At 44.2% G+C, this 10,383-nt stretch overlaps 1 protein-coding gene across 1 annotated transcript; it reads left to right on the forward strand.

Annotated features, from left to right (window-relative positions):
• Positions 1–3,925: 3,925 nt before the first annotated feature.
• Positions 3,926–8,593, forward strand: ADIRF (adipogenesis regulatory factor). The gene is made up of 4 exons (XM_027649591.1): positions 3,926–4,044; positions 5,340–5,565; positions 7,170–7,232; positions 8,084–8,593. The coding sequence occupies exons 2-4, from the start codon at positions 5,505–5,507 to the stop codon at positions 8,188–8,190; spliced, it is 231 nt and encodes a 76-aa protein (XP_027505392.1). The 5' UTR covers positions 3,926–4,044; positions 5,340–5,504; the 3' UTR covers positions 8,191–8,593.
• Positions 8,594–10,383: the final 1,790 nt, after the last annotated feature.

Below are 10,383 nucleotides of genomic sequence, written 5' to 3' on the forward strand. Positions count from 1 at the left end.
GCAGGAGACTGGAGTCTATTATTAGTGCTCACTAGAGAGAGACAGAAAAAGGAAAAGCCCTTTGCTCCAAAGCTTTGCTTTATGGGGGTACAAAAAAAAGAAAAGTGTTTTGCCAATCAAGAGGTGAGTGCCTTCACCAGCTACAGCATGTGTGGGGAGCAGGAGTGGGTAGCAGCTGGGCTGGGCTGTAGCTCAAAGGAGGAGTAAGCTGCTCTCCAAATGCCCATCTCTCAAGCAGGCTCCATGTCTGGTTCCAAGGGCTTAAACCAGGAGAGACCAATAATTGCTGAGCTTAGAGGGCTGGGGCTCTGCTCTGCCATACTGAGCTCCATAGCTGCTTGGGCATGTGTGAGCACTGCCCTGTGCTTGGGCTGGACAGGCACTTCCCTGCAGTAGCCCCTGCCCAGGCCTGGTCTAGTCCTTTTGCAGTCAGAGCCCAGAGGAGTGTTTATGCACCTTGCACAGGCAATCACAAGTCTTGAAGACAGAGGCAAGGACATGCAGTCTCCTCCCACGAGTACCCTGCAATAGTGAGTGGGAACAGAGCAATGCTGTGCCCATGCAATGGCTCAGTGAGCCTCTATTTCCTTCCCTTCCCCAGACCAGCTGTCACCCAGCCAGGGGGAGCAGATGTACCAGTCTGAGCCACCTTTGTCAGAGGTGAAACAAAGGTGAACACTTGTTTGTTCTGAGGCAGAAGGGTCTGTGATAAAAGAGACAAAAGATTATCTATTAATTATTCAACTAAACTTTGCTGTATGTCTGTCTGGTTGGCTGCATGGAAAAGAAGTCTGTGCTTTTAATGAGTATTCCAGCAAATGTAATGAGAGGTGATGGAAAGAAAGTGAAAGGTGAAAGAATGGAGGAGGTGCATCAGAAAACATCCCACAGGAGAAGGTGCTTTCACTGAAGAAGTGCTGGGAATCCCCTTGCCCCAGATAAAAGCTGAGGGAGGCAGATACTAGCAAAATAATTTTTTGCTGACAGATCATGATCTAGGCAATCAAGAGTTTCTCTTACTCATCTCACCCTGTGAATTATTTAAGTGGACTTTGTACATGTGACTCCGCTCTCACACAAGCTGTTGACTTAATCCCACTGTGCCCAGACAGCTCTTGGTGCCAGGCACAGTGGGGCCACAGTCTGTCCCCAGTGACGTGACTCTGGGTGCTCACACTCCGACCTCTGTGGTGATCCAACGAGCCAGGAACAGTCGCTGCCAAGCGTTGCGTTAACTTCACCATACGAGTGACCAACAAAGTGCTGAAAACCACTTTTTTTTCCCCTTGTAACAGCAAAACTTACTTTACCATGTAAAACTGCAGTTCAGCTTTATTAAGTGATTTGTTCTGATAGAGTTCATAGCCTTTGAGAGCTCCCCCCAGTTACGTTCTAGCCGAGGGCTGAAGGGCGTTGCAGGGCCTGAGTTCTCGAAGGTGTCTGTCTGGGATGCAGAAGAGGAAGCGGTGGCTCTCTACAGAATATCCCAGACAGCGTTCCACTAATTTAAATGCAAATCAGGTAATAATACACTTAAAACTTCACTTTATCTGAAAGTCCTGTTTTCGCGTTCTGCATAATGCGTGTCCTAAAACGGAACTCGAAGAGCACCCGATTAAAAAATTGAAGGACTGTTTTTTTAATACTGTCCTCTATAAAAATCACATGTTCTCACCTCTTTGGCCCTTTTTTTCTATATTGAAACACAGCTTCACCGTTTCATAAAAGCATTGAAACCCTACCCAATCACAGGAAGATACTCCATACTGTTAATAGCACATCAGAAAAAGCTCCGATTAAAACTGAGCTTTCTGAATATCAGACAAACCCCTGCCCAGATGAGTTTGCAGCAGTGCAAAGTTTCTCTGTCAGTCTTTGGCACTGCTTTTTTCATGGATCCCCACATGGGAGCCAGGCAAGCTTGGCAGCTCTGCTTCTCTACTTTTCCTCTCCCCCTGGGCCCAGGTGGGGTGGACAGCACAGCTGTGTGCCAGAAGGGCAGAGCCACAGGGCTCCTTCCTCTCAGTGTGCCTAGAGAAATATGCACAGCTCTCCTGTAGACTTTACATCCCAGCTTGCATCCTCAGCTTTCCTAGCCAGCCACTCCTGGGATAGGACCAGTTCATTCCCCAGTCCCATGCCAGATCTTACGGTGGTAGTCAAGCCTTTCTCACCTTTCTCCTTCTAAATTAAAGACCAGACAATTTTTTTTGTCTTTCCTAGTCCTGAAGCTGTGGGGTATCGTGAGACTCCATAACAATCCCTGTATTTAAGCATGGTTTCAGGTGCTCCAGAAGAAGGCAGAAACATGACACTTCACCTGGATGTTGCCTCAAGATTGAGAAAGCAGAAGGTAAAGAACTCCCTGTGCGCTGCCCTTACGTTGATCTCATGTTTTGAAGCAGAGCTGACTAATGGTTCCTGGAGGATGTTTAAAGGAAGAATAAATTAGACCACTTTTCTCCCAGAACTGTATATCAGTATCTGCACTGAAAGGCAAATTTAGCTTAATTAGAGCAACTTTAGTTTGATCTTTTAATTGACTAACATATGACTTACAATAATTATATCTTTCTATGAACAAACCATTCTATTTCTCAAAACAGCTCTGTTTCATTGACATAAACACCACATCCCTTCCACACTAATGTCAGTCTCTTTTCACAGCTGCGGGTGCTGAACATGGCACACTTTGTTAACTTCTGGAGTGATCTGTGTAAAACTTTCAGCCTTGCATTTGCCTTGCTGATGGAAACCATACCTGTCTGTAAATCCCAACCCTGGTAAAATTAAAATTTAAGAGAACCCAAATAAATGTCAACACTTCTCATTAATTAACCTCATTTGCCTATTTTCATATGTAAAACATAAGCTCTAGCTCTGATCAATTACTTCTCACCTTCATCAGGCAGTAAAAGAGAAGGGTTCATGTTACTGATGTATGAGAGGGTTGTGCTCAAAGATGCCACAGAAGATGTGTGAAAGGAAACCAGAACAATTTCTAATTTTCCTGTGGTGCCTTAGATTCAACTCAGAGATACTTGGACTGCACGTTTGAAGTGACCCACTATTTCCAGTGCCCAACGAACCTGTTTGTATCTGAGCATTCTAATCTATATCTAACATCAGTTCAAAGGGTTTATCATTATTTTTAGGCAAGTAATGCTAACTCACAGAGTGAATAAATATGATGCAATATATTCCATTAATTTTCTGTTGTGGTTTTGTAACTCTGCAAGCCACCTGATGCACAGACTATTTGTCCCATCATATGGAAATAAGTACTTACTGTACCAAAGGTCCCTCTTCCCTCTGCTCTGGGCTGCATTATAATGATCACACCATGTCATTACCAGGCAAGGGTAATTTGCTTTCTTTTCCCTTTTTAGTGTTTGGAATCAGGATAATATTAATGCTAACATTACCTTAGATAAGGAGTTCATTCTGCTATGCTGTCAGCAGTGTAGGTTTTACTCAGAAATTTGTGCTTCCTAATGTTTTGAGCAGGACGTAAAGCAGGCAGCAGCACAGATCAAACATCCATACTGAGTCTGAAATGCTGAGATTTACACTTGGAAGAACAGTTGTTGGAGCTGGGGAAATCTAGGTAGGTGTCAAAGGAGAATCGGAGAGCAATATTTACCTGAACTCACTAGGAGTCTTATATTGCTATAAAGTGGTGCACGTTTAACACTTGATGTAAGCATACACCAGCTGTAAATGTTCTCCCAAACTCCTGTTGTCCTTTTCAGGCAGTCCACCCCAGCCAGCACCTGCAGGGCCCTTGCACTGAAAATCCAGCAGTTTAGAAAAGAGCTGGGAGGGCAGCTGGAAGGTATTTGCTGCTGGAGCCTGGGCATGTCCTCTCTTGAGCTGTGACAAGCTGCCTGATGAATACCGGAGAGCCTCTTCCTTCCTTCACTAACACTCCACACAGAGTAACTCAAGGCAGCAGTGACCTGACAGAGGGGCTGAGAACAGCTGAAATCCTCCCATTTGGTATGGGCTGTGCTGTGGCTGCCTTCTCAGCTTTGGGCAAGAAAGGTAAGTAGATCCATGTTAGTGGCTTTGTTAAAAAAATACCAGAGCCCCACAGTACTGGGTGTCTTTTATCTGAGTTTTTGAAAATCCAAGAAAATCATTCCAAAAAAGAAATCAGCAAGGAATTGAAAAAGATACCTGCTGTGCATATGTAATTAGAATTCTAATTGACCCGTCGAGGGGGAAAGAGGACTGCTGTTTGAAATAACAAAGGAGTGGTGCAAAAGTTGAGAGGAGCTCTCTGAAATGACAGGCGGAACAGGAGCGGCAGAGGAATGCAGGGAACCTTGTTTTCTGCCACTCTTCCTCACTTGGGTACTAATGAAGTACTAAACTTATGAGAACTGTCAATGCCCACACTAGTTTATCCATGGCATCTTGTTCTCATGCCTATTTCCCAACACAAATCTTTGCTCAGGAAGACAAATATGTGGCCATCTGAACAGAGACACTTTGTACGCCGGAAAATGGCAACAAGGAACCCAAACCCTTCAAAACCAGCGAGCCATTTGGCTCCCAACTCTGCCAATAGTTCACTTGTACAAAGCACCTTTGTACTGGGGATTGATGGCAGGAAATATTAATTCCAAAGGCTAGTGGAAACCTGGGAAATACCAGAGGTTAAAGCCAGAAACTTTTATTCATGTGGTGATGCTAGGAAAGGAAGTGATTTTAAGCATAATTTCTGTACTAACAAAGTCAGTACCACAAAGCCATATTAGGAAAAGGTGGGTTTGCTAATTTGGCTTCTTTTTTTTTCCTTCCCCTGAGAACTGCTAGTGCTGGCACTGGTTGCCTGCCTCACCCAGGCAAGGCCTTCAGTGATGATGGGATTTGCAATCCACCTTGAGCAACCAACTGGAAAGATGACCAGATTAGCATTTCCTTATAAAAGTACACATAAGTGACAACCCTCACCATCTAAGAGTATCCCACCTGACAAGAAAAGGGGATTATGATTAAAACTGCTAGAAACTACAACAAGTTTGGGCTGGTTTCTGTTCTCATGAGGTTCTTCTCAGGAAGGAAAGAGAAGGAAATCAGCCTGGCAGGGACAAAAGTTGGTCATGCCCAGGCACTACCACTTCAGTAGTATTCCAGCATTCTTTATAAAGCTCAGTTCAGTGGCTTTTCTCTGTCTTGCGATGGTGGAACAGGTTTTTTTCAGTTTTGATTAAAAAAAAAAACCCAAACAACCGCAAATTAACAAACAAAGACAGTGCTATGAAGCAGAAGTCTCTATCTGGGCACACCCTCTCATCAGGGAGGGTAAATAAACAACTTTTCTCTATTTTCAGCTCTCATTCCTCACATTCAAACTCCACCCATTGTACCAATCACCCCCAAAAGAATCAGCAGGTCTTGTGGCAGATGTATAAAAACCAGGACAAGTCAGGACACTATCACATAGTGTGCTTAGTTTTATCAAAGCAGAGGACTTTTAACAGGTGTCAAAAGCCACAATGTCGGGAAGAAGCTTTCAGGGACTGAAGGAACAGGCTGAATCTGCAGCTAAAGATGCTGGTAAGAAAGATAAAATGTTGTTGTATATTTGGATGGGGGGTTAGTTGCTACTTTCTCTCAGAAAACCCACAATCTGAAGTGACACTATTAGCTGCATCGATTCTAGCAGGACACAGCTTCCTCTTTTTCCTTCCCTTCTCGGAAAGCAAGTCTTGGCCATCACCTAGGGAAGACCCCAGGCTGGCCATGGCTCTCCAACTGCTGTGGGCAGCTGCCTCCACCTGCCCACCCACTGCTCCCTCTGTGACTGCTGAGCGTTGTCCAACATCTATCACTCCTCAAAACGTTAATGTTTTTAGGGCAGTGAAGCAGCTTTTGGTAATAATAACCTTCTGTATTTAGCTTTCGCATTATGCAGGGTGCTCTTTTCTCATGCTCTGTAGTGGTTTTTAACATGTTCTCCTTTTAATAAGTTGCAGTTAACTTTTGATTAATGTTTTCCATTTGGCCTGTCAGTGCCTTCTGGTAATAACTACATTGATTGCAATGCACAGTTAGTAATATGTAGTACAGGTATGTTTTTGTTGTGTTCTTCAGCAGTAATCACCAGGCTGTGCAGGGTTTAAAAGACCCCATATGAACATTTCTGTAACAGTTATGCCCATGTCGTAGGGCCAAGTTTTAGCATTAGCAATGTGCATTGGAAATCAACTTTTCAATGCAAAGCCTGTCCTTTAAATGAAAAATTGAAAAATGTGTATAGCTTACTCTAGCATTTTATAGTGTATTTCCTACAGTATTTGTGTGCAGCTTATTCCTGGCAGTGTGTAATTTTATCAGGTATGGTCCCGGACTCTCATCCTGCAAACACTGTGTTGTATAGCTGAAATATGTGAGAAATCTTACTAGTTTCTTCAAAGTTACAGCAAGTTTCCATATATCTGGGGACAAGTGTGTAGTAGATCTACAAACATGATAGTATTCCTTTCTGAAAAATAAAATAGTCTTTGCCATTTACTATGTTATGAATATGTTCATGCCACTGAAAAGGCACCTCACTCTTTCATAAACTATCAGATATCTTACAACTGCATCTCAGTTTTTTAATGCTTTGTATTCTGGAGTTGATCTGTTATGTTTCTAGCTTCTTCTCTTCTTCTTCTATTTATATCTTGTTTATAAAATCTCTCTTCTCCTGTCTTGCTCTTGTTTAATGCATTTGCTTCCATTTTGGAAGAGGCCCTACTCCCAAATGGCCCACAGAGAAAATGCATGCTACATGGCCAACCTTCCCCAAGCACAATAAGCTAGAAATCAATAAAAGCAAGTGTAGTGTAAAATAAGCAGCTTGCAGCTAAATGTCATCATTCCAACTCACTGCTAATCTTTGCTTCTTTATCTCCTGCTTATCTGTCATTGGTTTGCTCAGCTGACCATAGGTGCTAGGTGAACACTGATCTCATAGCAAGCTGCTCTGGCAACACACAGTTCCCAGGGTGCCCACAGACAAGGGGCACAGCCTCAGCTTGCTCTGTACCAGCCTGGTCACTCGCCAGGGGCATAGCCTGCTGTGGGTGTGCAGAAAAGGGAACTGACATTGGGAACTCCTGTAACCATAAAGGGGAACAGCTGGAAATGATTTTTTTTTTTTACCTTAATTACAGCAAACAGCCTGGGACAGGCCACTCAGGATTCAGTCAACCAGATTACAGATGCAAGCCAGAAAGGTAGGAGCAATGATCAAATCAAGAAGTGACAGAGCAGCTCAACACAAGGTGGCAGTGGGCAGTGCTTATTCTCCACTGCCCCACAGGTGTTCTCAGCCTGAAAGGCCTTGGTTTCAGTGACAACTTTGGGCTTTTAGAAATCTCATGGGAAAGGATTTCCGGATCTGTTGCTTAGTACATCCACAGGTACTGGCAGGTAGTAGCTGACGCTCCCTGGACACCGAGTCTCATGCACAGCATTCAGACATTGGCTTCCTCTTTAGAAAACTTGTGGGAACAACATGAACAGAACTTTGCTCTTCTTTCTTGAGGATTCGGTAGCCCTGTGTCACATCTTGCTCCCACCCCCCTCTCAGCTCTGAGTGCAGGGCTCCATCCAGGTCCGGCCCTGTAATGGATCCCAACACCTGCTGAGGCAGCAGCTGGGGTTGATCCAAGCTGATCCTGCAGCTGGAAAGGTGCCATCAGGAAAATGTTGGCATCTTGTTGCTGGGGATTGGGAACAAGTCAAACCAAAAACTAAGCTAAATTTTCTTCTTTTTTAAACAATTTAATAACTTTCTAAGAATGAGGGGAGGTGTATCAATTTCGGGGTCTAAAATGCTTGATGAAAACCAAAATGCATTGGCAGTATCTCCTTGGAGCTGACACCCTCTTTGGTCCCATGGATGTGATGAGAAGGGTAGGCTTGGGCACTTGGTGACATTAGGTGGGGAGGCAGCAAAATCTTTTTTAAAGATGTATCTCTCCATTTGTGCAGTCTAATCATCTTCACACCTCTGTTCCATCATAAAAATTAAACAACGTTGCATTTTCCCAACTTCCTGCTTATCTTTTTCCCTCTTTTGCAGCTATTGACAAGGCTGCCAAGATGGCACAGGATGGAGTAGAGAAAGCGACTGGACAAGCTGCAGAAGCAATGTCTGGCTTTGGGAAAAAATGTGGCTTTAAAAAATGATGCGAATTTAAGTCAACAGTATTGCATGTATAAATCTCTCTTTGGTTTGCAATTCCCTCCTCCTTTGTGTAGAAAAATGAAAGCTGTTTGATATCTGGATAATTTTTCTATCTTCAAATACAAAATTCTAAGATGGAAGGTCCCCCTCATCCTTCACAGAGAAAAAATGTATCTTTTAGCACATCTGCTCACAATCATCAACATGGCTCAGAGGGATTCAGCAATGTTGTTGCCCTACTCTTACAACAGCACGATTATTGCCACATTTGCTGAGTGTATTTACAAAGCCAGTGAAACTGTTCATACTTCAGGACAACAGAACATTCATATGATGAAACTGAGTTTTCTTCCAGTAATCAAAATTGAGCTGGGGTTGTATTTCTTGTCAGTTGTTTGTTTGTTCCCATCTTCTGTATTTTTAGATTAAGATAAATAAAGAGTACTGTAAGATTTTCAACACTCAGAAATACATTGCCTTGTTATTTAATCTCGTTATTTTACCACGGCTTTCAGTGAAGGATCACACAATGACTTGCAAATCTGTTTGATTCAAAGCCCAGTGAGGTCAGTGACCATCCTGCAAGGATGCAGAGGAGCCCTGTGGTGTCTGTGAGTGAATGGGAGTTGTGGTGTCCACCCTCTTGTCCTTTCTCCTACCCATCTGTTGCCCATCTAAATTTCTTGTAACCATTATCCACAACGCATCTCCTGTTAAATCTCCCGGGGACAAAAACCGGCCACTTTATCCCAGTGCTCGCTCGCAGCGCTAAAGACGACTGGCAGCACTGATGCGAGAGGCCACTGAGGGGTGCTCGGCTCATCTCCTCAGCCGCTCCTGAGCTGCAGTTGGTGTGCGGTGCTTCAAGGCAGCCCCGGGCAGGCTGCACTGCACAGAGGCTGCCTGCTCAGGGACGGAGCCGCTGCGAGAGAGGCAAGGGGGCAATCTTCTTGCCTAGGAGATGGAAATATTTATTTTAGATTGCTGCTTGCTGGGCAATCAGAGGCTGCTGCAGCCAGACAGGATGCCCACTTAGTGCTGCCTCTGTCAACAGAAGGCACTAATACCCACTTATTCACAGTAAGTGCTCTTACCTTGGCCTCTGGGAGTTTCTCATTGCTAGGCAGTATTTCCTTTAGGAATTTTTTTTCCTTTTTTTTTTTTTCCTCCCCGTTTGAAGCCTGATTTCAGTAAAAATCTAGTTTGTGCCTTACAAAAAAAATCCAAAGCAAGACCAAAGCAATCTGGCTGCAATGAAATAGGGCAATCCAGGCCTGTTTGAGGTATTGCTGCCTTGCCTCTCTTGACCAAAGGCTATGACTGACCAGGGCTTTTTGGAAGCTGGTCTTTGTGAATGCAGTCCTAGGAGAGACTGGCTTATCCCCAAACCCAAAGACCACCCCTGTCTGCAATCTGCAAAAGGATGCACGAACCAAAAAGTCTTTACAGGACCCTATAAATAATAGACCATCTGTGAGTAAACATAGTCCAGGTCTTTGCACGGAGTGTCCTTATGCAATGTCTCCTGTCATTTAAAGCTTTAAAAGCCTAAATATTTACCCAAGCACGAGCTCACAGAAAAAGCATTAGACTATTGCTCTCTCAGTTACTGGGCAACCCTCAATAGTACTTTATTATTTAGTACTTTTCATGGTTGCCTCCCTGATGGTGAAATCTTGGGAGACCGAGCTCTTTAGGCTCAGCATTTCAGACACTGGTGCTGTGTTTGTGGATGACAGTGGCCCATACACCATTTTCCATTGCACCTCTTTTTTTTGCTGCAAACCACTTCTTCATTAATATTACAAAAAGAAACCTTGAACAGTTGTGGGCATTTTCACCAGCAAAACCAGTTATCCCCTCACACTACTGGCACTATTCCTGCTGCTTTGTTCATGGGGATCATAGCCCTGACTCCTGGTGTGCAGCTTTATATCCCCTCATTCCGGTTGTCTTCAGTGTAACTACAGAGTTTGTCACTTCCCGCTGCTCCAGCCCAGTGTTGGCAGCAGCTCTGGCAGGGTAGAGCCAGACTGGATTGCCTGGCTGGAGGGACCACTGGAGGTCACCTGCTGACTGGAGAAAGGAGATGACACTTCTTCCATCCAGCCAACAAGCACCTGGAGGTAGGTCCTGACTCCTGGTCTCCAGCACAGGGATGTCTTTGCTTTGTCAGGAGCCTGATCAGAGTATTT

Source organism: Corapipo altera, unplaced genomic scaffold (genome assembly GCF_003945725.1).
Source record: "Corapipo altera isolate COAL_440 unplaced genomic scaffold, ASM394572v1 53, whole genome shotgun sequence".
Lineage (NCBI taxonomy): Eukaryota > Metazoa > Chordata > Aves > Passeriformes > Pipridae > Corapipo > Corapipo altera.

Bases quoted from the DNA above. Each gene is read 5' to 3' on its own strand.
- ADIRF (XM_027649591.1), top strand. From the start codon at position 5,505: ATGTCGGGAAGAAGCTTTCAGGGACTGAAGGAACAGGCTGAATCTGCA. The intron at 5,566-7,169 runs GTAAGAAAGATA...CCTTAATTACAG, and splicing joins ATCTGCAGCTAAAGATGCTG to CAAACAGCCTGGGACAGGCC. The intron at 7,233-8,083 runs GTAGGAGCAATG...CCTCTTTTGCAG, and splicing joins TACAGATGCAAGCCAGAAAG to CTATTGACAAGGCTGCCAAG.